The 25,504-nt window shown below is 51.6% G+C and overlaps 11 protein-coding genes across 11 annotated transcripts; 6 read left to right on the top strand and 5 right to left on the bottom strand.

Moving 5' to 3' along the window:
- Nucleotides 1-567: 567 nt before the first annotated feature.
- K460DRAFT_271349 (uncharacterized protein) lies at nucleotides 568-2,592 on the bottom strand (the record flags this gene model as incomplete). The annotated part of the gene is made up of 4 exons (XM_040927715.1): nucleotides 568-712; nucleotides 767-1,630; nucleotides 1,686-2,294; nucleotides 2,357-2,592. 4 exons carry the CDS (start codon nucleotides 2,590-2,592, stop codon nucleotides 568-570), a joined length of 1,854 nt encoding a protein of 617 aa, XP_040792670.1.
- A 1,456-nt stretch (nucleotides 2,593-4,048) lies between these two features.
- K460DRAFT_372467 (uncharacterized protein) lies at nucleotides 4,049-4,441 on the top strand (the record flags this gene model as incomplete). The annotated part of the gene is made up of 2 exons (XM_040934511.1): nucleotides 4,049-4,074; nucleotides 4,174-4,441. The coding sequence occupies 2 exons, from the start codon at nucleotides 4,049-4,051 to the stop codon at nucleotides 4,439-4,441; spliced, it is 294 nt and encodes a 97-aa protein (XP_040792671.1).
- Nucleotides 4,442-4,810: 369 nt separating this feature from the next.
- On the bottom strand, nucleotides 4,811-6,538 carry K460DRAFT_271736 (ArfGap-domain-containing protein; the record flags this gene model as incomplete). Its single annotated transcript, XM_040927751.1, has 3 exons — nucleotides 4,811-6,004; nucleotides 6,056-6,372; nucleotides 6,424-6,538. 3 exons carry the CDS (start codon nucleotides 6,536-6,538, stop codon nucleotides 4,811-4,813), a joined length of 1,626 nt encoding a protein of 541 aa, XP_040792672.1.
- A 302-nt stretch (nucleotides 6,539-6,840) lies between these two features.
- Nucleotides 6,841-7,921, bottom strand: K460DRAFT_360959 (uncharacterized protein). Its single transcript, XM_040932372.1, has one exon. The coding sequence runs from the start codon at nucleotides 7,776-7,778 to the stop codon at nucleotides 7,047-7,049; it is 732 nt and encodes a 243-aa protein (XP_040792673.1). The 5' UTR covers nucleotides 7,779-7,921; the 3' UTR covers nucleotides 6,841-7,046.
- A 104-nt stretch (nucleotides 7,922-8,025) lies between these two features.
- On the top strand, nucleotides 8,026-11,585 carry K460DRAFT_300823 (uncharacterized protein). The gene is made up of 3 exons (XM_040929846.1): nucleotides 8,026-8,465; nucleotides 8,579-9,222; nucleotides 9,277-11,585. The coding sequence occupies exons 1-3, from the start codon at nucleotides 8,459-8,461 to the stop codon at nucleotides 11,179-11,181; spliced, it is 2,556 nt and encodes an 851-aa protein (XP_040792674.1). The 5' UTR covers nucleotides 8,026-8,458; the 3' UTR covers nucleotides 11,182-11,585.
- Nucleotides 11,586-13,183: 1,598 nt separating this feature from the next.
- On the top strand, nucleotides 13,184-14,423 carry K460DRAFT_422530 (uncharacterized protein; the record flags this gene model as incomplete). The annotated part of the gene is made up of 3 exons (XM_040938176.1): nucleotides 13,184-13,290; nucleotides 13,325-13,509; nucleotides 13,553-14,423. The coding sequence occupies 3 exons, from the start codon at nucleotides 13,184-13,186 to the stop codon at nucleotides 13,924-13,926; spliced, it is 666 nt and encodes a 221-aa protein (XP_040792675.1). The 3' UTR covers nucleotides 13,927-14,423.
- Nucleotides 14,424-17,643, top strand: K460DRAFT_10749 (glycoside hydrolase family 16 protein). Its single transcript, XM_040926532.1, has 2 exons — nucleotides 14,424-14,922; nucleotides 14,984-17,643. Exons 1-2 carry the CDS (start codon nucleotides 14,515-14,517, stop codon nucleotides 17,441-17,443), a joined length of 2,868 nt encoding a protein of 955 aa, XP_040792676.1. The 5' UTR covers nucleotides 14,424-14,514; the 3' UTR covers nucleotides 17,444-17,643.
- On the bottom strand, nucleotides 17,488-19,431 carry K460DRAFT_422532 (uncharacterized protein; the record flags this gene model as incomplete). Its single annotated transcript, XM_040938177.1, has 4 exons — nucleotides 17,488-18,090; nucleotides 18,141-18,332; nucleotides 18,379-18,897; nucleotides 18,944-19,431. 4 exons carry the CDS (start codon nucleotides 19,429-19,431, stop codon nucleotides 17,844-17,846), a joined length of 1,446 nt encoding a protein of 481 aa, XP_040792677.1. The 3' UTR covers nucleotides 17,488-17,843.
- A 212-nt stretch (nucleotides 19,432-19,643) lies between these two features.
- Nucleotides 19,644-21,681, bottom strand: K460DRAFT_381946 (uncharacterized protein). The gene is made up of 2 exons (XM_040935384.1): nucleotides 21,545-21,681; nucleotides 19,644-21,490 (listed from the first exon to the last, which is right to left on the bottom strand). Exons 1-2 carry the CDS (start codon nucleotides 21,621-21,623, stop codon nucleotides 19,854-19,856), a joined length of 1,716 nt encoding a protein of 571 aa, XP_040792678.1. The 5' UTR covers nucleotides 21,624-21,681; the 3' UTR covers nucleotides 19,644-19,853.
- Nucleotides 21,682-21,801: 120 nt separating this feature from the next.
- Nucleotides 21,802-23,006, top strand: K460DRAFT_300832 (N-terminal nucleophile aminohydrolase). Its single transcript, XM_040929847.1, has 4 exons — nucleotides 21,802-21,913; nucleotides 21,966-22,150; nucleotides 22,202-22,620; nucleotides 22,675-23,006. Exons 1-4 carry the CDS (start codon nucleotides 21,890-21,892, stop codon nucleotides 22,806-22,808), a joined length of 762 nt encoding a protein of 253 aa, XP_040792679.1. The 5' UTR covers nucleotides 21,802-21,889; the 3' UTR covers nucleotides 22,809-23,006.
- Nucleotides 23,007-23,249: 243 nt separating this feature from the next.
- Nucleotides 23,250-24,593, top strand: K460DRAFT_411881 (uncharacterized protein; the record flags this gene model as incomplete). The annotated part of the gene is made up of 2 exons (XM_040937502.1): nucleotides 23,250-23,970; nucleotides 24,019-24,593. The coding sequence occupies 2 exons, from the start codon at nucleotides 23,250-23,252 to the stop codon at nucleotides 24,591-24,593; spliced, it is 1,296 nt and encodes a 431-aa protein (XP_040792680.1).
- Between the last annotated feature and the right edge of the window lie 911 nt (nucleotides 24,594-25,504).

Below are 25,504 nucleotides of genomic sequence, written 5' to 3' on the forward strand. Positions count from 1 at the left end.
GTTGAGTAAGAGGATGACGCAGACTATGATCGCCAGGTCGGACAGCTAAGGGTATATATATCTTTCGGCTTGACACTTGAGTGTGACACATTCATGTCCCATTCTCGAACAGTATCCTAGGGGTGGGAGTAGCCGCAGACATGTGAGCTGCCGACGGATCGATAGCCCCGGATCTTGTGAGGACGAGTCCCTTCTGCGCCTTTGAACACCACCCCGACGGAAGCATTTGCCAACTCACAGAAACAGGAGTGTGGTATCTCCGTAATATGTTATGGGGTTGAACAATAGATGGATTTGGCGACTGGCGTAGCCGAGAGTAGTCCGATAAAGAAGATCGCCCATAACAACGAGGAACGAGACCAGGTAGCTGAACACTTGCAATGAGGGATGCAAGAAGGCAAATACACTCCATTTTTCTAACAGTTGTAATGAATGAGACGTAAGAGAAAAGACTGCATTACCAACAGTTAGGTTGGCGGAGGTAGAAGATAAGAGCAAACTCAATTGAGAACACAATGCCATCAACAGTACTACACCATTATCATCAAAAGCAACCTTTTGTGACAGTCAGTACGACCTTATCTCAGTGGACTCGACGCCCGGCTTCTTCAACTCTGTGGCATCGTCGTTATTTCCGATGTAAGGATCGGCGACCATGACAGGAATAGTGGTCGTTACCGCATCATATTCCTTATTACGCCGCCGGTAGATCCTAATTCGTCAGTAATGTATAACTCGATTGTCTAAGAGGAAACGATATGCTTACAAAATTGCCCCAATAAGGGCGAGTAGCACTGGCACTCCCAGTCCAACACTGACACCTACAACCATTTGCTTACGAACGCCGTGAAGTTGACCACCCGGCAAACCAGAGCCCGATTCAAGGACGTCGTCAGTCGATGTTGGCGGTGCAGTGTATGCAGTAGGGCTTCCGGAAGTAGCTTTGATGGTTTTAGCGCGTGTACCAAACCGAATGGTGCTCTGAACGCTGCTCAGTATCGATTCAGGAAACGTGGCTTTCACACCGGAGGGGACAGCCGTCACGAGTGTCTTGGTGAACTTGGTTTTGGTGGTGGATTGCGCAGATGCCGGGCAGTTCGCTACGCCTGTAAGCATGCAACGGACACCACTCGTGCTAATGACAGTGCTGATAGTCGTCGTAGTAAGATCTTTTCGTCTCTGTGGCACAGCTGTTACACTGGCAGGCGTAGTTGTTGTCGTACCTTGACTGGCGCATACCTCCGCAAGTGTAGTTGTGAAGATAGCTGTCGATGCTTCGATAACTGGACCCCATGTCATATTCTCTATTGCCGGTGCGTCGACTAGAACCGTTGCACCAGCTACTGCACCCAAAGCGAAATTATACTCTTGAATGGCTATCAATGCGCAATCCTTATCTTTGGGGTTGTAGGTTACATTAGTGATGAACTCCGCAACGTGGGCGAAGACCGCTACCTCAATACCGGCGGTAACTTTAGGAAGGCCTAATTGTGGGCCAAGCGCTTGTAAGCTTGGTGTCTTCGGCGAAGTCACTTCAATGCCGCAATGAACGCCAACGCGGAGGACTGCTGAGATGGCCACACCGGCGCTCTTCACAGTTACAGGCAAAAACTCAAATTGTCCGCCGTTACTATCAAAGGTCACATCAGTCACGCGGTATCGAAACAGAAAATTGTATGGCTTACAAGATCATGCTTGAGACTTTATCACCGAATAGCGTAATATCCATTGCAACTCCATCATCAAGCTTGATGTGGAACCCGCTGCTAATGTCAATTGCGCCATCGACGGTCAAGATTAAGTCGACCGAGAGCACAACGCCGAGCTGAAGGATCGGCCCAACCTTTATGCCAATGGGAGTCTGTGTTGCATATAGGTTGATCTCGTACGTGGCCCCAACGTTGAGAAAGGTATTGAGTTCCATGTATAACTCCATGCCGTCGAACTGAATTTGGATTTTGCACTCGGGTATCTCGGGGACATCTAGATCGAATGTGAACGGAAAAGTCGGAAACTCCAAGTCCGCCCAGTCGAAGCCGTCTCCAAACTTCCGCAAGACTTGGCCTGTGTAGTTTGCAAGGTAATCTTCAAACGTCATAGTAAAGTTGTTGACATTGTCGCGAACAGAGCTTGTTGTTGCAGCTAAGGCTTGGCTAGCATTGAACTTCTCACCGATGGTAAGTTCAGCAGTGGCAAGCCCACGGACGTAGCAAGTCATGCAGGTGATTTCGATGCCAGCGCGAACTTCCAAGCTTTTGTTCTGACGGTTTTGCGGAATGTCTTGAGTTAGTTGTCTAGCTCATTTTCGTTAGCTACTTTCAAGTGTCGTCATACCATCGTCCCTGAAAACACTTACATAGATAGCAATGTAGCGCCATTCCAGCTCTTTTCCAGAGGTAACTGGGCTTTGAATCCCTTACGTTTGGTAAGGCTAGCAGCAGCTAGGCCATGTTTGACAGAAAGATAGGTATCTGAACTGTCCGTTCCAGGTGCATTGCGAATCCGTATTGAAGGTTGAAGAGGGGTAACTGCGGTAGTAAGGCTGATGAAAGTGAATAAGTAAAGTAAGGACAGGGCACGAAGGAATGCCATGTCGACTGTCTCCGGACAAAGTGAAGCAATGAAACTGGTCTGCTTTTGGGTCCGACAGACTGGAGCAAAGTAGTGAGAAATTGTCCACTTCTTACACTAAGACAATACCAAGCCCGATCCTTTATATTCTTTCTATTCGTGTCCGCGCCATATGCAGCAATGTTGCATGCAACTACATGAGGCATCACACAAGTGCACTGCCCAGGGACAAATGATGGGTTGTGACTGAGTACGCTTCAGTGTAAGACTTCGCCTCCTACACTAATCCTAAGTTGGCGAAATCCGTAGGGAAGAGGATCCCTGGGGTTGGGATATTTCTAGGGTAATATAGCCTGAACCGTCATCTGCTGCTTAGTGCGATGTGGCATCGTATGCTCAAACGCGATACACTAGAACTGTTCGGAAGAGTCCCAAAGCTAGTAGGATATTATGTCACTTCCCATATTGCGTAAAAAAAAATTGAACGCAATAAAACCGCTTGAGCGACATAGGGGACAATTGGGGGTGATAACGTGGCACTGAATCTTGCACAGCCTCGAGTTTGAGTTATTGAGTGTCGACGTAAGATCGATTGCGGCAATGTTTTGGCCCCCCATTCAGATCCGTTGCTTTGGGTGGGAGCGACCGCTGACACGAGTTGGGGTGTTGTGTCCTCGCTGAAACACGCCCCATGCCCATGTTCTCGTATGCCAGGGCATTCAGATGCGTTGCGCAAGTGACTTGATGAGCCTAAGCTACAGTAGAAGTGGATGAGAACAAGTGCAAGACCAATTTAATGGCCAGGCCGATAGTAGTTTGCTGTTCAAGAGTGCACGCACAGCTCGGGGTTCACGGCATTTGTATCGCAAAACATGGCCAAGAGGAAGCCGTGGGGGGCGATTGGGGCCAGTTGGGGGCCATGGTCTTCACCGGCCAGTCGTGCGAAGGCTGTGGCCGATGCCTGATAGTACGAAACGTTTTCAACAACCATACCGCTATGGCCACGGGATCTGGGGTGTGTCTAAGGAGACTGTGAGAAGGCAGCGACGTTGCAAGTGTGAACCACTAAGGGGATCAACGCAATTTAACAAATCGACTAAAAGCGCTGACGTATAGAATGCAAACCGATGAGCCACAGATCTACTTGAAAAAGCAGGCAACTGTTGAAGAGGATAGTGATAGTGGGTTGTCAGGTATCCACACTTGCCTGCAGTTTCTCCCCACATCAATTAGCCTCATGCACTAAACCCTATTCGGCTGGGGACTCTTTGGGAGCGCAACGTCACTTGCGATCCGCGTTTCAGGAAGCCATACTTCGATATCTCAGAACACCCAACTTCCAGACGCTACAAAGTTCACGAACGATTACAGCCTTCACTAAGGTCTCACCAATACTGTCCTAGCATATTGGACCCTCCCTGTCCACGAAACCAACCCTCCGCGACTCCCAGGAACCTCCTTCATCTCTGGCGCAATAATGTCACAATCCTACGAGCGCGAACAGTATGCACCCCTCTCCCATGTCCCCCACCTCACTCACGCACATTTCCCTACACGTATAATGCACAAACACCAGAATACGTTCCCTAACAAATAGATCAGACAGAACAACTCGCGCCTCGACGAACTCGCATCCAAAGTCTCCGCTCTCCGCGGCGTAACAATCGACATCTACGACAACGCGCGAGACCATAATGTCATCGACAGCACGAGCGAGACGTTCTCCTCCTTTGGCACCACGCTCAAAGGCAGCGCGTCGCGGTTAACGCGCATGGCGCAGTCGGGCAACAAGGTTGCGATATTGAAGCTCGCGGGGATAATAGTGGCCGCTGTTGTGGTGCTGTATTGGATATGGCATCTTATATTCTAAGTGATGAAGGTGTGTGGGATGGGTTGGGTAGGGAAATATGGATATGGAGGAATGGGGAAGTACTACGCTGTAGCTGAGACTGGGATCATTGCTGGGAGTTCATGCTTTGGTGTGTGTATATGGACAAGTAAAGTATAGGGTTTCGAACGCATTGATTATTGAGCACGGCGCTTGGAGTACGAATATTTTGAGCATTTTGTCATTCTTCGAATTAGCGACCTATGGACATATTTGTATACAAGTCTCATCTTCACACCAGCGGTCCGAGTAATCACCCTGTCTCCGGCTTGTCTAGTGCACGTACAGTTGTTCTTTCTATGAATATCTATTCAAATAGCCATGCTCACACTTTGACTGTCTGTCAGCCGCTCACTGCCATACGTTGGAAAACAAATCATCACTCCCGCCGCCAAATCCACCTGCAGGCTTGTTTTGTGTGGAGCTTGTGTGAGTTGTTGTGGTCGTATTCGTCGTCGTGCTAGGCGCAGCGCTGCTCCATCCACCGAAATCATCATCCTGCGCTACTTGCGGTGCACCCCAGCCCGGGCTCTTGGCCTGCGTATGTGATGCAGTTGTATTAGTTGCTGGCTGGCTTGGAGCAGATGATGCCCAAACGTCGTTACCTCCCCACGCATCCATGTTCGAGAATCCTCCATAATTCACGGTTGCAGGAGCATGGTTTGCCTTGGGTACCGACGGTGCGACGGGAGAGGAGAGGTTGAAAGCCGAGTTATTCGGTGGGGATGCTACGGGCGGTGAGGAAACTCTCGGCGCGGGCGCAGGCGCAGAGGGCATAGATAGATCGAGGAGATCGTTCATACCGGAGGCCTGGGGTGCGGGCTTCGATGGTGCAGGCGAGTTAAAAGCGCCAAAGTCGCCTAAGGCACTGGAAGGGCTCATCGTTCGGCTCTGTGCCTGAGCCTGGGGAGGTGACTTTGGTTTGGAGTCGAAGAAATTGCCTCCACCACCGAACATGTTTGATGAAGAAGTGGAGGGCGGCGACTTGGCACTCGAGAAGCTATCGAGACCAGAAAATGGAGAAGGCTTGGGTGCCGGCGCTGCGCTGAAAGACAGGCTACTAAAGGCATCGTTCATTCCGCCGAACGCTGACTGTTGAGGCGATGTTTGCGCCTGAGGGGAACCAAGACCACCAAAAGACTCTTGACGCGCATGCTGTTGTGGTTGTGGCGGTGCTGCTGGTTTCGAAGCATATAGTGACAGAATTGACTGCTTCAAATCCGGTCTTGATGGTGCGGCAGCGGCAGGACCTGTGCTCGAGGGCCGGGCCGGTTGCGCAGAAGATGCTCCACCACCCATGAAGTCCAAGCCCAGTAACGAGTCGCCTGCCTTTGTTTGTTTTGGCGGAAGGGCTTCTGCCTTTGGAGGCGCTCGCGCTCCTGCGGGAGGTCCGGTGCTCGGTCGTGGGGGGGCGGGCTCGTCACCAAATAGATCGATCGCAGGCTGCGGCTGCGCCTGAGGAGGAGGAAGTCGACCGGAGCTTCCAGCAAGCCGTTGCGATGTGGACCGCTCGAGTTGAACCTTTTCTTGCACCTTCTTCAATGGCTACCCCCGTTGTTAGCGTCTGCTCTCCTCGTGCATATCATTACCACTCACCATATCATCATCGTCCGCCTCTAGGGTGGAGGGGTCAGGTATAGGCCCATCCATGACCCATCGCTTCGACTCGTACTTGGTGCGTATAAAGTTCTCGATCTTCACCTCGGACGGTACGTGGCCTGGTGCCAGCTTCGCTTCCCAGTACTTGTTCGCCCTGGCGTTGCCCCATTTCAATACGCTCTGGAGTTGTTCATCGGTCCAGGAGTCAAGGTCGACAGATTTGACTTTGCTAATATGTGTCCCCATGCCGCGGTGTATGCCAGAGCATCGAATGCATATAAAGATGCCTAGGTTCCAACTGGCCCATCTTGGGTCTGTGGTGCATGTCAGAAGGCAGTATTAGTTTTTGCTTCTAGACAGCCTACGTTTGTTCCTCTTGCAGTCGGCGCATGTCTTGTTGCCCTCGAGCTTTACTAGATTCTTGAGCGTCGTGCGATTCTGTTCCGCGCGATCAGCGGCAGGGTTGGGCCGCCGTGACATTGTGGGGCAAGGCTGTCGTGTGCTGGCCGACAGAGAATGTTGTCCGAGTGCGCAGAGAAGATGGGCGTTAGGGGGAATTGAGTAGTTGCAGGAGCACGTGTCAGAGTCGAGGTATGGGTGGTGAGAGGGGTATTGAGACTGGTCTCATCTGTGCCTGAAAGCGTTCACGTTTCCCTCACCGATGCGCCAATGACGCTGATTCCTTGGCGCTACCAGCATTAAAGACGTAACCCTTGTAAATAAGCAGCGCCGTAGGGACAGCACCTTGAGCATATGTTATGGGAAGAGCCAAGCCTGACATCGGAAGGATCATGGCATTCTAATACATTTATTTACTTGCAAGGACTAGTAGCCTGCTAGATTCAAGCTAGATCGCAGTCTATAGCTATTTTGTTAACGCCTAACCGGGTATCACGGTAGTAGTAGTAGTAGTAGTAGTAGTAGTAGTAGTACATATGGTATAATGCGAGCTCGAACAAACTTGCTAACCGCAAGATGCTCATAACCTTTAAGCTGGACGAAACCTCCAGTCGTCCCAGTCCTCATCCTCGTCCTCAGACTCGCTTTCGCCACCATCAGCAGGCAGTGGAGGGTCCAGCACAATGTCCTCTGCATCTGCCGGTTGAACATGCTTCAATCGTAACGCTTCCCTCTGTTCCCGAAGCTTCTTGACGCGCTCTTCCAGCCCCTCCATCTCCTCGAACTCGTCTTCCAATGCTCGTGCAGCATCCTCCTTCTCGCCTTCCATTTCTTCGTCCCGCTTGGCTCGTTGTGCGCTCAGCTCTTCTCGTGCTTGTGCGGCAATCTCAGCGACTGTCATTGGGGCAGCTTCTATGACGGCGCCTGAGTATGTGGCAGGGTGAGGTTGCGCGGGCTTCTCTCGATTCATTTCGTTCATAAAGGCGTCCAGTTCTGCTTCGGCTGAAGGGTCAAGTGATGGACCATTCGTCTGTGTCGGCTCTGCTGTTTGTGTATCTGGTACCTGCTTGCTTTCCTGGTCTGTGTGCGCATGTTCGGTGGGCATCTCGTCATCTTTCGCAGCTCCATCATCGAAGAAGCCTGCAGGAACACCAGCATCTGCCTCTGTTCGCGTCCTTTTCCTCTCCTCTGCATGTTCGTCTGCTGCCTTCCTCTTCTTCGATGTGGGTACTGCTGCAGGGGCCGCCGACTGCTTCTGGGGCTTTTGTGCTTGTTGCCGTGCTGCTCGCTGCTGGCGCAGCATAGCTCGTGCGTCCGCCATGTTGATGTTGGGGTGTGTCCGAACGGTAGAGATGTCCCGAGATGTCCAGAAACCTTTCGTGCTTTGTCATTCAACCGTGTTGTCGTGAAGAAACAGAATGACGTTTGGACTGGCAGGACAGTAGCTTTACACCTAGTAGACCTGGATGCGCAAAGGGTCCACCTGGGCAAGAGTGGCCAAGATTACGGCAGCCAAGGCGTCGGCAAGACTGTCGGCCCAAGCTCCACCTCCTCCTCACTTGTTCCGTCAACACCACACGACACTTCGCGACTTTCACTACCCACGCCGCCACCTTTCACTCTCTCACCAGCCCACGTGCACTGCTGCGCGCACTTGTAGAAGAGTTTCTTTCGTCAAAGACGCCTTGTCCGCCGCATCCACTCATCGCGTGGTGGCAGTTCTCGCTTGGAAGGCACATCGCGCAAGAGGAAGCTGCGACCGAGAACCGGGCAGTCGCACAACACATTGCGTCTTCTGCTTCGGGCCACCTGGCAGGTGTATTCTTTGCGCTTGTTACCTAGTTAGAAGCTGGTGTCTACGGCTCGTCCGTTTGCCCGCACTGCAACGCGCGGGTCAGGCTTAGAGCCTTCTGTAGAGACGTTTTTTGAATCTTGTTGCGCATATAGCATAAGCTACATACGTGGTTGCATATTGAGCCCATCTACCTCGTGTCCAACACCATGTCCGGTAAGCAGACACCACCAAGACGCGCCACTCGTTGCGATGCGCACCCCCTCATGATAGCGATCGGCGCACCGCAGTCGTCCAGCCTGGCATTGATGCTGACTCTGCCACCACAGAAGAAATACGCCGCTCCGGTCGCGCCAATAAAGGCCACCACACGAAGAACCAAGATACCCTTGAAGAGCCCTCACCAGCTCCAAAGCCCAAGACGCAGCCAAAGCCCGAGAAGAAAGCACAGGGAAGCACAAAGGGTCAACCCAAGGGCCAGGCTGCGCGTGCCCAGTCAACGCAGTCTGTTGAGCAAGAAGTGGAGCAGGAAGAGGAGGAAGAAGAGCAAGAAGAGGAGGAGGATGCCATCATTCGCTGCGTTTGTGGCGACCAGCGCGACATCCGTGGACGGCAAATGATCTGCTGTGACAGTTGCACGGCCTGGCAACATAACAAATGCTTAGGCTTGCCCGAGGGCGACTTTTGGGAGGGCAAAGACTACTATTGTGAAAAATGCAAGCCAGAACAGCATCAAGAGCTGCTCGCCGCCATGGCGCGGGGGGAGAAGCCCTGGGCCCGCAAGAAGGGCTCCAAGCCAAAGGCTCGCCCCAGCGACATTAAGCAGGAAGGCACTTCTGAAAAGGCAACGACACCACAGCAATCAGCTACACCCTCACAAGCAGATCCAGCTCCCGTTCAAGCGTCGACTCCCACTCCCGCCCCTGCCTCCGTGCCGACTCAGGATACGTCGAACGGTCATACTGACACAAAGGTACGTCTTGTTTCTGCTTCGAATTCGAATCACGCTGACTCTACGTTACAACAGGGCAACAAGAGCCAGCCACAGTCTCCGTCAGGCGAGAAGCGCCGCCATGAGCCAACCACGGAGAAGGCCAATGCAAGCAAGAAGCGCAGAAAATCCAGCCACCAAGAGCCCAAAGCCACCTCGCAAAGCGCGCCAGGTGAGGACATTGATGCTCTACCTCAGAATCAGAAAGCCCTTGCGGAAAAGCTTCGAGAGACTCTCACGCCGTTGATCAAAACTGCTTCGGATGCGAGGGGCTACCGCATCCCAGATGGAGAGACAGCCAAATCTCTCGCAACACGGATGACTCTCCAAATCAGCCACGCCGCTTTTAGGCAATATGGCGAGCCCACTGGGGCGGATTCGCCCTACTTTGCCAAGCTGCGTACCATCATGTTCAACGTCAAGAAGAATACAGTTCTCATAGATCAGCTACTGTCTGGTAGCCTGAAGGCACAAGAATTCGTGGGCATGGAGGCTGAAGAGATGGCGAGCGAGGACAAACAGCGTGAATATGCTGTTATGAGAGAAGCGGCTGAGAAGCAGATGATTTTGACTGAGGAAGCTGGACCTCGTATGCGCAAAACACACAAAGGTGAGGAACTCGTGGGCGACGACACTGCCGATAACCACGAGTTCAAGCAGCCCAACCTACGTGAACGAGAAAGCGTGGACGAAACAGCAATGCAATCACCCATTGGCACTCGCCCATCAGAGACTCCGGCAGATGCAGCACGCGGCCCACTCTCATTGGATACATCCGAGGTGCAAACAGATAGTACGAGGCGGCCATCGACCAACTTCGATATCAATTCGGTATTTGATAAAGTCCGATCGCCACAGCATGATCAGCAAGCGTTTATACAGCGTCGTCAAAGCTCCATGCACATGCACGACAAACCACAGGCTCCTGTTGATGATGCAGATGTGGATCGACTACTCAAAGACGAAGACAATGACGTGGAGATGTCAGGATACTCGTCGGATCCGACTGTCTGCTGGCAAGGATCCATTAGCATGCAGTCCATGGAATCGTTCGACGCTGTCGCTCGTTTCGTCGCCGGTGGCGATTTCAGCCAGGTCGTCCCGTGGGAGAAGCTACTGACTAACGCACTATCTGTTCAAGGTCGGATAGAAAGCGCCAAGGGAGACGACTACATTCGGGGCATAGGACACACGGAAAGTCACGAGGTGGCGATCCTTGCGGTTAGCCCCGTCACTTCAAACGGACGTGCAATCATGGATCATCTATACAACTACTTCCATTCACGAGGGCGCTGGGGTGTGGTTCCTATCGACAACTTGGGCAACGATATCATGCGGGACCTTTACGTCATTCCAATCGAGGCCGGTGGTAGCAATCTCCCGCCCTTTATCGACATGCTCGAGTATTGCACTATCGAGACGCCCCGCAAGGAGCATATGTTGCTGCTCGCCCTCATTGCCAAGCTTCCTGAGGTCAAGCCTGCAACACAGCATTTTGAGCGCTACCCAGCACAAGAAACCACCGCGGGTCAGGCCGCTCAGACTGGAAGTACTGTTCCGACGAATGGCCCCAGTCCATCCCCAGTCCCCAATCCTCACGGTCCGCAGTTCTCACCAGTGGGCGCAACCTTCTCTCCGGGACAGTACGGCAATCCATTTGCTCAAGCGCCAGCGAACAACGGACACCAACAGCCACAGCTCCCTGCGAACGCTCCACCGCATCATCAAACACCGAAGGCACTCGAGATTTTTGGGCCGTACATTGACGCGCCCGTCATCGTTCAGATCCTCGGCTCTAACCTATCCCAGAACCAGGCGGTGTCAGAGTTGCAGATGATCAATTTGAGGCACATTGTCGAGCACATTCCCGAGGCTCGGACCAATCTCTCTGTGCTCACAGACCATCTGCGGCAGAAAACTGGGGCAAATAACCGGGAATAAATTGGGATATTGTGAGCCCGAGCGAATTACCCATAAGGCGTCAGATCTGGTTGGAAATTTTACTTTTGGCGTCCGTGGCGCTGGATGGGGTCGGCACGGTGTGGCGACTACAGGCTGGAGGGGTTGCGTTTCTTTCGTCTGATACCCGTACGTGGCGCTTGCTCGATGGAGGCGTAGAAGCGCCGAACAGTCTTTCTTTTTCTTTTTGTCCTGGATAACTCTTCGTGCAGCTTATCGTGCGGCTTACCTCCAAAAAACTTCCCTTCTGTTGCGCAAGCCTTTACGGCGATTCGTGCTTATGCGTTCTCTCATTGATGGTATCATTGTGTTATGAAATGTCTTTTTGTGATTTGAACGAGTGTTACTGTGCTGTTAGGACTATCTCTAATCAAATCAAATCAACCTAAATGAGATTTCCAATCGTAACGTGAATGTGTTATATTTTAGTATTTACGAGTGCCTTGTGAGCCTGTTCCTCTCGCCTTCGCGTCCACATGTTGCTCGTGTGATACAAGATCAAGTTTATTGTGTAGCAGATAGATACTCCACTCCCCAAGAGAGGCAAATGAGGCCAACGTTCGGGTCTTCTCCAGATACGCTTCCTCACTCCTAATCGACAGGTCTCTCCGGTTGTGTTCATACTTTTCTGGCATCGCTCAAGCATTGTTACTGATTCATTACACGTCTCTAATCATCTTTCCATATGTTCCACGTCCCTGTCGCATGTCGTGCTACTTGTTGGTCTTCGAGCATGTCTGATCGAAATTTGCCAGCCGATAAAAACTGCAATGCTAAATCTAATTTAATCACATCAATAAGGGACCAGAAGAAAGCTGAAAATGGTCGCGGCGACACAAAACAATGAAATTGCATTGTGTTGGCTAAGAACAGGGCCGAAAGATGGGCGGAGTGCGGGGTGTTGGACTGCTTCGTTGCCTGGACATTGTAGCATTATTGTTGATACCCCTTTTCAATTCATCTAGGTGTATATACGTCTCCGGCAGACAACTTAAACTGAAATGGAGCAAAGAATTGGTTGTGTAGGTCTCTACGATAATGCCGGTGTGGAAGAGTAAGACTCCATTGGGAGTAAGACTCCGAGGGGTAAGACTCCGCGAGGGTAAAATTCCACTACAATCCACACTCTTGCAAACCTTCCCAAAGCGGTAACCACTTTCATTTCCGATCCCTACTTGCCGCAGTGGCGCTGTTATCGATACCATGAGAAAGATACTTAATACGGTATATTCAGCTGCAAGCCAAGAGAACCAATATGCAGTGTCACCTCCTTCAATCACTGTGATCGATGGTAGCCAGCAAACTACTTGATATGGAAGTTTGAGTGGCCCGACCCGCATGAAATGGCGGGGGTCGTGCATGAGCACAGGGTGGGCAAAACTTTTGCAGCTATCCATGGTTCAAGACAAATTGCTTGAAGGGGAAAGTTCATGTGCCGCTCCCCTGTCGCACTCGCACTGCAGCGATTGATGGTTGCAAAGATCTGCCTTGTTGGGAAGTATCAGGCTCCTCGGCATGGCGCAACGTGACCTCGGATGACCCAACTATAATCGACAGATGCCTTCAATCTTACCTGAATAGGTAGGAGGGGTAGGGGCTGACTGGCGTGGGAACATGCGTTGTCCGCGCGGTGATCGATGGATTTGGGAACTGCTTGATTGGGAAGTTTGACTTGCACTAGACGGAGCGCATTCTGTGCATGGTGAGAATACGCGATCTCTCCACGACGACATTAGGGAGGTCTGGCTTTGATCGATTCAAAATGTTTACTTGATAGCGTCTCCTTGTTGGTGGTGAGCTGCCTTTATCATGATGGGTTAGTCAGCAACATCGTTGCTAGCACTAATGCTTCCCGGGTCCCCTCACTTCTAGCATTGCGGCGCTCCTCGCTTCTCACATGAAAGCGGATTCTACCTCAGAGAATTCGCATCTGTCACTAACCCCGGGCAACTGTTACTTTTTTCGGATGTCATCCAGATAAGAAATGGTGTTGCTCGCTAAACCTGGGACTGGGATTTCGAAGCCACCTCTTCTTCCCTTCGGAACCTTCCAAGTTCGAAAGTGGTTTTCCGTAGCTACATATGAGGACCGGTGAGTGATCCCGGGGTAAGACAATATTTCTTAGGTTTCATTTCAGCAGCTCCTGGAATCGTCGCAAGGAAGCCGTCGACTTTGTTTCCCCTTCTGAGGTGATCGCTTGGCAATCACGTTCTGCGCCGCAGAAGTCGGGGTTTCGCATTATCACAGACAATACGACGCAGAAACTCGCATTCTTGATCATGTGGTATCTGGAAGAGAGGCGGCAGGCAGGTTAACGGCCTTCCCTTTCTGTCTTAATCTCTACTCATCAAAGAACAACAGCTCGTATCTGCATATAAGCGCTTGTTGGATAACTTCCGCCCTTGTCACTCCTACTGGGCGCCTGGACTCCAATATAAATTGATATCACAGCATCAGAACTCGATATCTGGAAGTCAGATTGTTCTTGGGGCGCAAGCGCTTCCTATACTTCCAGTTCTTTTTCAAGAGCTTAAATCTTCAGCCTTAGACCCTGCCGAGACCGATCGATACGGACGGTACCAACAAGAAGGACCGAAAGATGATTTCCACATCGTGACCTCGGGCCATGTTTCCATTCTCAATGTTCCTTTTCCAGGGTGCCTTCGCGAGGCTTGCTACATCGGTCTGGAACACGCAACCCCTGACGGATCAGCCACGATAGCTTAGCGCCTTCTCTCGCTCCCGTCCGCCTATAATCGCACCACTCAACACCAAGACAGCCGTATATCAACCCACCCAGCCCAAAGCCACGCGCGCTTTTACCAGCTGTGCGCCGCTGATGAATGACTTAGCGACTCAGGCACTGAAAGGGCGCGTGCACGGCTGAATGGGCTTCAAGGTTAAGCGTGTACTAACCTTACTATGGTAATTTCTAGTCGAGTTTAGGGGATGTCATGCATGTGTACCTGCAGAAGTGGCTGCGAGCTTGCCCATCTACAGTCAGCGGATCTATGTACTTTCAGAAACCGGTCAAGGAGGGTCGCTTGGATTGATCAACACCGATCCATGGCTTGCGTCCTTCGGCTGCAGGCCGCCATTAGCCAGGCACAGCTTCGTTTCCCTAAGCAGTAGCAACCGGAGTGGAAGGAGTCAGGAGTTTTGACAATAAAGTAGATAGGCTGGCCGGTCGCGCTCGCTTTACTCTCTTTAACGACTTCTCCAGTTTGTTCACGGACTCGTAGATCCTATCCTACAGACACTCGCTTTTCACAATCATTTTAATCTAGTCACTCTTTGTATACCTAATTTTTTATAATGCCTTCCTCATCACTCCTTCTTGGGGTTGGCGCCGTCCTATCTACTCTAACATATACTGCTTTCGCTGCCAAGTACCAGATCCAGGACAGCTATACTGGAGCCAACTGGCTTGAGGCATTCAAGTTTGAAACATACGAACTGAACAATGGCTTCGTCGACTACGTTGATGAAGCCACCGCCACATCGAAGAAGCTATACAAGACAATTGGCGACGATGTCTTGTTCGGAGTCGACTCTTCAGAGAAGCTGAACAGCGCTGACGGTGGTGACAAGGGCCGAAAGAGTGTTCGTCTTGAAGGCAAGAAGAACTACAACCACGGTCTCTTCGTCATCGATGTCAAGGCCATGCCCAGCATCTGCGGTATGTGGCCGGCTTTCTGGTCCCTCGGCCAGGAGCCATGGCCGGTAAGTCATAGGATATGTATAGACTACGTGGGGAACAACACTGACTCGATGCCACTCTCAGGCCAAGGGCGAGATCGACATAATCGAGGGCGTAAATCAGAACGCAGTCAACAAGTACGTCTTGCACACCGACACTCAGTGTAAGACGAACGGTCTCGGCCAGACAGGCAATCAGCTCCTAAAGGACTGTGCTTTCGACAGCGCTTCCGGTGCATCAGGCTGTGATGTGAACGATGCCCGTACCAACTCCTTTGGTGCAGGCTTCAACGCGAACGGTGGTGGTATCTACGCTATGGAGTGGGACAGCGACGCTATCAAGACATGGTTCTTCCCCCGTGGCAGCACCATTCCTGCCAGTCTTCGCAAAGGCAACGCGCCCGACACCAGCGAGTTCGGAACGCCAGCTGCCAACTTCGAGGGCGACTGCGACATCGACAAGCGCTTCAAAGACCACCGCTTCATCTTCACGAACAACTTCTGCGGAGATTGGGCTGGAAATGTTTATTCTCAGTCTACTTGCCCTCAGTACAAGGATGCCAATGGCGTCGCTCTTAGTAGCATGAGTTCTTGCAAGAAGTACGTGGCTGAGAACCCGAAGGATTTCGAGAACGCGTTCTGGCGCATTAGCTCTTTCAAGACCTACCAGAAGAAGAGTGTGTCTAGCTCTTCCTCGGTAGCTCCCTCTTCGACTCGCGCCTCCAGCAGCAGCATCCGCTCTGCCAGCAGCACTCCAGTTCGCAGCTCCTCCACCAGTAGCTCTTCTGTCAGTCGCTCCCCCTCCAGCAGCTCCTCGGTTCGATCGCCCAACATAATTGCTTCGAGCTCATCCGTTCGCTCCTCCAGCATTATTGCGTCGAGTTCATCCATTCGCTCCTCTAGCATCCTTGCTTCCAGCACCCCCGCACAATCTTCCAGCATCTATGCTTCTAGCACCTCTATTCGGCCATCCAGCCTCGTTGCCTCCAGCACACCAGGTCCTTCCTCAAGCGTCCAAGCCTCTAGCTCTCTAGCTCGTAGCTCGTCAGTTCTCATCTCCAGCTCTACCCTCGCTTCGAGCAGCGTCCGCGTCTCTAGTTCAGCAAGTCCCGTCAGCTCCTCCATCTACGCGTCCGGCTCTGTCCTCGCCTCAAGCAGCGTTGTTCCTAGCTCATCCGTCTATGTTTCCAGCTCTGTCTACGCTTCAAGCAGCGTCTCTCCTAGCTCAGTGTCCCCGGCCAGCTCCTCGGTCTACGTTTCCAAATCTGTTTCCATCTCGAGCAGCGTTGTTCAATCTAGCTCGGTATACGTCAGCTCTTCCTCCGCTTCGGACTCTGTTTCCGTGAGTTTGTCGTCAGGCACTTCCGTTGCGCACCCTTCTTCATCAGCTATGGAAAGCCCCGTCGTTCGTCCATCTACGGCTTCATCTGGCGTTGTCTACCCCGCTAGCTCATATGTCCCGCACTACCCGATTGGGACCAACAGCACTGCTGTCTACTCGGGTACAGGTTATCTTCCTTCGTCTACCTCCGTCTACGATGACTCGTACCCTAGCTACGGTAGCCCAGCTCAGAGCACTCCCTGCACTACCTCCAGCGCCAAGGTTGGGTATGAGACAGCTTCCTACTCTGCCTCCCCTAAGAGCTCCACGCTCGCCTATCCTGTCTATTCCGACTCGAAGAGCTCTGCTCCTGTCTATGGCGATCACCCAGCGCATCCAAGCAAGTCGGCCCACGATGACTACGACTACCTCCCATCCTTCAGTCTCGTATCCCCGATCCACCCGGATGTCACAAGCAAGCCATCATCTGACAATGGCTACAACTCACACCCCGAGGGCTCTAAGACCACCATTACGACGACGTATACAACCACTTACGTGGATGTCTGCGAGACTGGCTACACAACCGTCACTACCAAACACGTCGTGACCTACTTGCCCTCCATCACGCCTGCACCATACACTACTCCTAGCTCCGGTTACCCTGTAAACCCGCCCCCGGGTTTCGAGGTTACTACTAAGGTGTGCAAGACAGGTTGTGGGAAAGGTCCCACGACCGTCACTGTGACTGTTCCCTGCAGTAAGTGCGGTGGCAAGGATTACCCCACGGAGGAAACCAGCAAGCTCACAAGTCCCGTTCCCGCCATCACAACAAGCGCGCTTACGCAGACGACGAAGGTTTACCAGACCAAGATCATCACGCTCAGCAAGGTTCCGGTTCCAGAGAATGAGTACTACGCTCAGCACCCCTCCTCCGCTGTTTATGGCGAGGATAAGCCCAGCAACCCCAGTCAGCCCACGTATGGTGGTGACAAGCCGAGTAAGCCAGTTGAGACACCTGCGGGCGAGAAAGCTATCAAGCCTGTTCAGCCTTCTGCTGGCTATCCGGCCTCGAACGCCACGATCAGCTATGGTACTGGTTACGTCAAGCCTTCTGCCACGAAGACTGGATACGGGGCGCCTGAGTTCACTGGTGCGGCTAGTGGCCTGCAGGCAAGCGGGCTTGTAGCGGCCGTGGTCGCTCTCGCTGCTTTCATGCTGTAAGCCATAGTGCTTTTTTGACTGGGAATGTCTCTATATGGACTTTTTATAGAGTTATTTTATAGTGTATAATTGATTTGATGATGTACAGTATTTTTCGATCATATAAACACACCAACTCACGTGTACTTTCAAACGAGACACCAATACTTGTCGTCTCTAATCAAAACATGCATTGCACACAAGAAATTTAGGGGGTACAAATCGGAATGTCGAATTAAGTTCATGTTGTGTAGACTTCACAGGGGATCAAGTTTGAGATTCTCGACATATTGGTCCGCAAGAATGATGTGACTATCTATAAGAAAAAAGACTTTTCAGAACTTGCCATGTCTAGGACCATCCCTTGAGCACTTGAGCTGTTGAACTCAATCAACTTTATCCCTCTCAATCTCCCACAAGTTCATCGGAAAAGGTAGAACACCAAGCTATCCCAATCTATATCCTTCAAATTTTCTTCTTCCCTCTTATCGTCCGGAACAAGCTCATGACGGAGTTTCATCGCCTGGTCCAGGAATATTTTGGCCTGTTCATCGTCGTCACCGCTTTCGCGCCCCACTGTGCGCCCCATCTTCCAATTTGCACGTGCAGCTATTGCTTTGAAGTGGGAGTCGTCACCTACACCGTCGAGTACCTTCTGCAGAAGCTTACTATCAATGAACTGTTAGTTTTTATTCCTAATAACACCAGGCCTTCTTACTGAGCACGGTTGAATTTCCCAAGGGCGAATTTGTCGACTGCAAGACGGTAGTACGCAGTGAGCGAGGCCAAAGAGCTCTCACCGGTTGCGCTGGGGACGACTGATGCTGCGCGTTTATTGAACATGTGCGACGCGTGCAAATGTCCTTGGGCGCGTCGAATATGGCCCATACACGTAAGGATCATGCCAGTTCTGAGTCAAGTTAGTAGCTACCTTTCTAGCGCAGCTATGGACCTACTCATAGGTATCTACATCGTCCTTACCCAACTTATTTTCTCTTTCTTCGAGAATGGGCAAGATGATGCTTTCAGCAAGGTCTTGTTTCCCGTCAAATGCATTTATAAGGGCACGATGGAACCATGGATACGGGAACGGAAGTTCTCCGGCTTTTGTTCTGTCGGAGATGAAGATGCTTGCGCGTTCCCAGTAGCTCATTGCTTCTTTCTTGTCAGGTAAGCGCATCAGGGCTCGGCCATATTCGTTCCACGCTATGGGCATGGTGTCGATGTCTTGCTTAGACTGATACTTTTCGATTCGCTCGTAGAGTCTGTCCACCCACTTTTTCGTGCATGGCACGGCTTTTCCTGTATTTTGATAACTTCCAATTATGCCTTGGAAGCGGTAACTGTCTGCCAGCAATTGGCTCCGGAAATCGTCGTCATGTTTGTTCTCACTGGTCTCGACGACCTCTTGCGCTAGAACAGCATACTCATCGCCTAGCCTGAGTCCATCGCTCGTTCCTTGGAGTTGATAGGTCCTACAGATAAAATTAGCCTTGCAATATAATGCCTGAGGTCTCTTACCAGCTAGACTCGTTGAACAAATCTGCAAGCAAGAGTGTCGGCTGCAATTTTCCTACTCCTCGGGATTCTAGTGCCGATCGCAGTCGCGAAATATGCGGCTGGAAACATTTCGCTGTCTCAAAGCGATCGGTTCTGTTCAGATTTTCACTGTCTATGAACGGCCACACCGCATGCTGTAGACGAGTGGCAGCGTTGAAGACGTCGCGGAAGGAAGCATCGTCTAGTGCATTGCGTACCATATCCTGGATATCACAACGGATACGGAGACTCGATGATAACTCGTCTCTAGTGATAGGGAAAGCTTCCATAACTTCCTTGCGAGCTTTGAGGTAAACCGCCAAATTAGGAGGGTAGTTAGCGAGCTCAACCTCCTCCGCGTCCGTCGTGAGTATTTCCTCGGGTATAGATTCGCCATCCAGCATAGACATGACACCCAGTAAAGCCCACGCAGTAGGATTCGCCTCTTTGAAGCGTATTAGGGCGGCCATGTTTGATGATACTGGCGCGTTCATGTCTGTCACTGGAACGTCAGCAGTTCTGAACATCACAAATTAGAAGGTGCAATGACGTACCTTGGTTTCTTCAAGTCTTTAAGGGTATTCTCGGGATTCTTAGACAGCTCGGAGTTGGTTTGCTATCGTTGATATAACCTGGTCAGTACGTTGAGAAAGAGTGCAGGAAAAGGGGCAGCGAGTTTCTTAAATAGCTGAATATTAGGTATTGTCGTACTCAAAACCCCATGACTGTAATCGCTGCGTTTAGAGTCATATTTGACATGGTCCCAGTCCCGGTCCACTTCACGCACCGGCCAGAGTTTGCGTCACATGTGACTCAATGGTGGAACTTCTGTGTGATGTGTATAGTATCTAGTGGATTTGACTGACTTTACGGGACTCTACTATTGGGTATCTTACTCCTTCAAATGTCCTTTCAATCCTTCTTTGCCCACCTTCATGGCCCGTTCAATCTCTTCCTCTTCTTCGCGTAATCTGCCCTTTCCATATGCCAGGTCGCGCTCTTGCTTTCGTTTCGCCTCTCTCACTCTCTGTTCACGATCTGCAAGCGCTTTCTCCCTTCGCTCTCTCTCAGCCCATTTCTTCGCTCGCTCTGCTTCTTCCTCCGCCGAATAAACCATGCCTTCCGGTGCAGGTGGCAAAGTAGATATGTACGTCTCGATGAGTGAGTCGCGAGTCGATTGTGGGACGGAGATGTAGCGCAAGTCGGTCAGGATAGGCGAGGGGAGTGTGTCAAGTGTTGATGAGCGGTTGAGTAAGGCAAGTGGTTGTGCTCTTAGTAGGGCTGAAAGATCGGATTTGAGCTCTGAAGACCTCATACCGAGCCGCTTGATGTGATCTCGATACAAGGTCTCCTTATCCTTGTCGGAGAGCTTGGTGTCCTTCATTTCTGCTTCTTTCTTGAACTTGCGACGGAACTCGGGCCAGTAGAGCTTCGGCGTGGCGTGCGTGCTAAGGAAAGCTAGATATGGGATTCGTGGATCACGCTTCTGTTGTCTGGCTTTCTCGGCCTTCAAGTATTGGGACTTCTCTCGCGCCCATTCGTTGAAACAGTCTTTGCGCGCAACCATATTTGGTAGGGCTTTGTAGCGCTCATCATCGTATAATGCGCCAGCTTCAAGAATCTTGTCCCAGGGTGTGAAGGGGCTTATCCGCGTGTCATCCAGCAATTCCTTGAACAGTGCCTTGCAGTCGTCTTCGGTCAATGCAGGTTCTTCATCCTCGTAGTATTCCTCGTCATGGCCTCCTTCTTGTTCCATCGCTTCCATCTCTTCCATTTGAGCCAATTGCCATGCCAGGTCATCGTCTTCAGGCGGTTGACCTCCGGCTGGCTCTTCTGTCCGTTGTCGCTTTGGCGCACTCCCTTCTTCGCCCTCACCATCCGTGACTTCAACCTCTTCATACTCCTCATCATTCTCCATGCCTTGCTCGCCGTCTACCTCGACAATCTCAACCTCCTCTTCAGCTTCCGCGAGTTCTGCCTCGATCTCCGCCATCGCAGCGTCCTCCTCCTCGACATCGCTTGGCTCGCCACGTTCCCTGCGTTCCCTCCTTTCGCGCTCCTTTTGGTCGAATTCGACTACAGCCTTCATCACATTTGGTGGGAACTTCCAGAAGCTCTCGTTCGTGTCCTTGTTCCACACAAATCGTCTCCCGAATTTAGTCTTCACCAACACCCATGGTGCGCAGTTCGGTATATCGTGACGATGCTTGGGTCTATCATCATGTTGCCTCCTTCGGTCGTTGAAGTTATTCTGTCCTCGATGGAAGCCTCCACGATGGCCACCCCTTGAGTTATGGTGGGCTCTATCAGGTTGCACAAACTGCTTCGGCGCGCTTGCAAATATGAGATCTTGCATCTGCCGCTGGGGATTGAAGCCATCTCGGGCGGGCTGCTGCTGGTTGTAAACCGACGTTGCGCCAAGTGAGGAAGATGCGGCTGGAGGGTGAGGATGGGAAAATTGATGTGCCTCGGCCGTAGGTCGCGTGTATGTCGATTTCTTCGTCTCCTTGTTGTAGAAGTATGTGTGGCCTGCAAGTTGTGAGCTTCGTCACGAAAGACGCAGCAAGAGTTATAGCTACTTACCTGAAGGCGCTTTATGCTCCGTCCAGCCTGAAGGGAGTGGCGGAGCTGGCGCAGGGGGTCGCGCAGGCAAGTCAGACATGGTGAAAAGAGCGGCTCCGGAAACTATTTGTCGCTATCGGATTCTATACCACATCATGGCAAGGTTTGACGGCGACGTGAGTTGCGGTTGTCCATTTCAAAAAGTCGACGGGGCTTGGCACTGGAATCGCCGACGCGTACCAGCTTGTGCCTGGAGCTCTCCCATCAACACCAGCTCACACGCCGCCTTCCCCGCCATACTCTCCCACCCTTCCTTTCGTCTACAGCTCTCTGCATCGCTTGGGACACTTCGAATAGATTGCAATCATGTCGCGGAGATACGATTCCCGGGTAAGCATTATGCTCCAGCCTTCGGCGGCACCCTGGTTAACCGTGTGTATAGACGACAATCTTCTCCCCAGAAGGCCGCTTGTACCAGGTCGAATATGCGCTCGAAGCCATCTCGCACGCAGGAACAGCGCTTGGTATATTAGCAAAGGATGGTATCGTCCTCGCCGCAGAGAGGAAGGTGACTAGCAAGCTGTTGGAGCAGGACACATCAGCGGAGAAGCTGTACATCCTGAACGAGTGCGTCACAGCCTGGACTCATGGCAGTTCTCTATGCTAATGGGAATACAGCAACATGATCTGCGCTGTAGCAGGCATGACCGCCGATGCCAACATCCTCATCAACTACGCCCGTCAAGCCGCCCAGCGTTACCTCCTCACCTACAACGAAGACATCCCTTGTGAGCAGCTTGTGCGCCGCCTATGCGATCTCAAACAAGGCTATACGCAACATGGCGGTCTTCGGCCTTTCGGCGTCTCGTTCATCTATGCTGGCTGGGATCCGCAGCGACAGTTTCAGCTGTACCAGAGCAACCCTAGTGGCAACTACGGCGGGTGGAAGGCAACGAGTGTCGGCGCGAACAACGCCTCAGCTCAGAGCTTGCTGAAGCAGGATTACAAGGAGGATTGCGACTTGAAGGAAGCTTGCGGGCTCGCCGTCAAGGTGCTCAGCAAGACCATGGACTCTACAAAGCTAAGCAGCGAGAAGAGTGCGTGTCCTAATCAAATGTCTCTAGCAAGCAAGCATGGCTAACAACTCCTAGTTGAATTCGCGACAGTCGGAAGGACAAAGGCTGGCAAGATTTATCACCACCTCTGGGGTGCGGATGAAATCGATGCCCTGTTGAAGGAGCATGGCCTGGCTAAGCCAGAGGATACGGAGATGTCCGAGACATGAGCATCATGACAATTGAACGACAAGATTTGGCGCAACGGTTCGGCCTCTACATGATAGAACGAGGCTTGTAGTATACCATATCAGGTGAGAGCTATGTGGCATCTCGCAGCTAATTCACCTCATGATGATGATCAGTTCTTGTGTCTATTCCACTACGCTTTCTCGTGTTTTTGAATTCCAATCTCGTATCTTTGTTTGTTCCTGTCTTTTCAGCTCTTGTCGAGAAGTTACTCGCCCTACCTTCTTTCTTCTTTCGCCTGAGCTTTAGACACGCCTTCCTTGCTTACCTCTACGCTTCTGAGGTTGCCACACTACCCCAACCATGACTCCTCCTCTCACCTCATCTCTTCTACGCGATATCTTGAAGCATCGCACATTGCTCTTCGGCATCGATTAATCTGCATCGCTTCAGCTATACCGCATGAGCATCCTACACCAACTATGACTAACCCCTCTATCCAGCCGAGTGTCGATTCGCTAGGAAACATCGGGCGACCTGGCTCATTGTTTCAGCAAATTCTCGACGAGATCCATGGGAGGGACACTGCGACTGCCCTCTGCAACAGAAGCACACCGCAAGCTACTCCAAAGTTACCACCTACTCCTCATGCCATTGGCAGACGAACCTCTTCGGTGTGGATTGGCGGGACTTCCATCGCTCAAGAAGCGCGCGAGAAACTGCGAGCCGTTGATCAAGCGCGGTACAAGACTGCCATTCATGGAACCGATGGTACACCGTCCGACTACAGCCTGTCTCTACGCTCGCTCAGTTTGCCTATTTGTTCCACTTCTTCATCATCTGAAAAAATCGTCGAGGGCCCAGGCCACAGCGAATCGGAGGACTTAGACTCCTCTGAAACCACACTCTCAAGACCATGTATACGCCGTGTGGTTTCCAGCGGCCTAGAGCCACCAAGTCTGCGGGCTACAGTTGGTGGGCTACGTCTACCGAGTTCGAATTTCGTTACACAACGCTTGTGCTCTAGCGACCATGCGGAGGTACCCAAATCTCCGCTCATGTTCTGTGACATCGATTCAGATGTCTCATCCAGCCCGTCACCTACCGAGGCACCAACATCGGCAGTGACTGTGGGTTCAACCGAAGCGACGACTGTGTCGGACGGACATTCGTCATCTCGCAACAACTCAAGACCCAACAGCCGTAGGTGTACGCTCATTGCACTATCATGCTCATACTAACAGACCAAAGCTCGCAAAAGAGTGCGCAGTCGACATGCGTCACCTGATATGATGTCGAAGAAAATTCGCACGATGCCTTTCCATGAAGCCCGGGGCTCTACAACTATGCGATCGAAAAGATCTACTTTCTCTACGTTGGGAGCCGTAGGCGGTGGTGATAGGTCCCTAGTCCGGAGCTCGACCTTCATCGAGAGAACTCCCACGCCTCCAGAAACAATTAGCCCCATCGAGGAGCACGCTCTGCCCAATCTTGCCTCCTTTAGGCCCAAAGTCGCAAGTCCTCGGTATTCAACACAACCCTCAACACCAGTACGTGTTCCAGCACGTAGAGCTACGATGCCAGAGCAAGATGGGAGTCCTCCCACTGCCGAAACACCTAGTTTCGCAAGAGCCTTGCATCTCATCGACTCCGATATCTCTATCTACAAGAATGACCACGGTGAAGAGTGGAGGGAGAACTCGCTTTGTCGACACTGCTTTCGGCAACATGGCAGCTTCAACAGGATACTTACGCATGGCTATGAGGTGTGCGGACGCGAGGAGATGTTGAATAGCCACTATTGGGAGCCGGCTCACAATCCTTAAACCTAAAGTTAGCTTAAGCCATCTTTGATATCTTTGATGTTGAGGATGGCGTCGCGTCTTGGCCAGCGGAATGTGCTTCTTCAGTCTCTGACTCGATTCTTGTAGCTTGTTGTTGTAATCACTACACTTCTCTTCGGATTTCATCGTGAATGATTTCGCGATACTGTGACAATGATAGCAAACGAGTGCGTCACGTAAACATTTATAGGCCTCAAGTATGTAACTGTAACTCAGACCTTCCACGCTTTTGTTCCGGATGGCAGGCTCGGGTGTATCCAGTACACTCTACATGTCTTGCCTTTGGCCAAATACGCCACGAAGAGAATGCTCTATGGAGCCTTGCACCCCATGACTTTCGACTATTCTGGGCATCTTTGGCCAGCACTTCCCAAGCACAATTTCAGATGTTCGAGATACTAGTTTAAGTGAATAAGGAGTGACATGTGTCCGCCATCTCTTCACGATGCTGGCCTTCCCACCTCCTCCGTCATATATAGGCGTCTCCAAGTGCAACGTCAAGAAGCGGTTTTAGTTTAGACTATCGACATAAATTGAGCACAATCTTTCGTTTCCCACATGTCGTCGTTATCATTTATTGCAGTCGATATGGAGAGCCTAAGTATAGAGTGCATGGTGATTTGCGTGTACGTAGTAGCCTGAGTAAGCCATCGGAAGGCACGCCTTGCGGTCATGCCTTGTTGAAATCTATCAAGCTCCCTCGGCGCAATGCATAGCCATTCACCGCATACCCCATCGACCGACTACGAGTTGTGTACGCAAAGGTTGTGATAACAGAATGATGGTAGCTGCGGTGTCTGCGGGTGGTGCGGAAAGCTTATCCCAACGCCTTGCGAAAATTGGACCCTTTGTCAATAGCAAGTTGCTCGCTAATCGCGGCAATTGAACATCGG

This window comes from Cucurbitaria berberidis (assembly GCF_010015615.1).
Source record: "Cucurbitaria berberidis CBS 394.84 unplaced genomic scaffold K460scaffold_1, whole genome shotgun sequence".
In the NCBI taxonomy this organism is placed as follows: domain Eukaryota; kingdom Fungi; phylum Ascomycota; class Dothideomycetes; order Pleosporales; family Cucurbitariaceae; genus Cucurbitaria; species Cucurbitaria berberidis.

Coding starts and splice junctions, on each gene's coding strand:
- K460DRAFT_300823 (XM_040929846.1), top strand. Junction 9,223..9,276: donor ACGGTCATACTGACACAAAG/GTACGTCTTGTT, acceptor ACGTTACAACAG/GGCAACAAGAGCCAGCCACA.
- K460DRAFT_381946 (XM_040935384.1), bottom strand. CDS start 21,623: ATGTCTGACTTGCCTGCGCGACCCCCTGCGCCAGCTCCGCCACTCCCT. Junction 21,491..21,544: donor GGAGCATAAAGCGCCTTCAG/GTAAGTAGCTAT, acceptor CACAACTTGCAG/GCCACACATACTTCTACAAC.
- K460DRAFT_360959 (XM_040932372.1), bottom strand. CDS start 7,778: ATGGCGGACGCACGAGCTATGCTGCGCCAGCAGCGAGCAGCACGGCAA.
- K460DRAFT_10749 (XM_040926532.1), top strand. CDS start 14,515: ATGCCTTCCTCATCACTCCTTCTTGGGGTTGGCGCCGTCCTATCTACT. Junction 14,923..14,983: donor TCGGCCAGGAGCCATGGCCG/GTAAGTCATAGG, acceptor TGCCACTCTCAG/GCCAAGGGCGAGATCGACAT.
- K460DRAFT_300832 (XM_040929847.1), top strand. CDS start 21,890: ATGTCGCGGAGATACGATTCCCGG. Junction 21,914..21,965: donor CGCGGAGATACGATTCCCGG/GTAAGCATTATG, acceptor CCGTGTGTATAG/ACGACAATCTTCTCCCCAGA. Junction 22,621..22,674: donor AAAGCTAAGCAGCGAGAAGA/GTGCGTGTCCTA, acceptor AACAACTCCTAG/TTGAATTCGCGACAGTCGGA.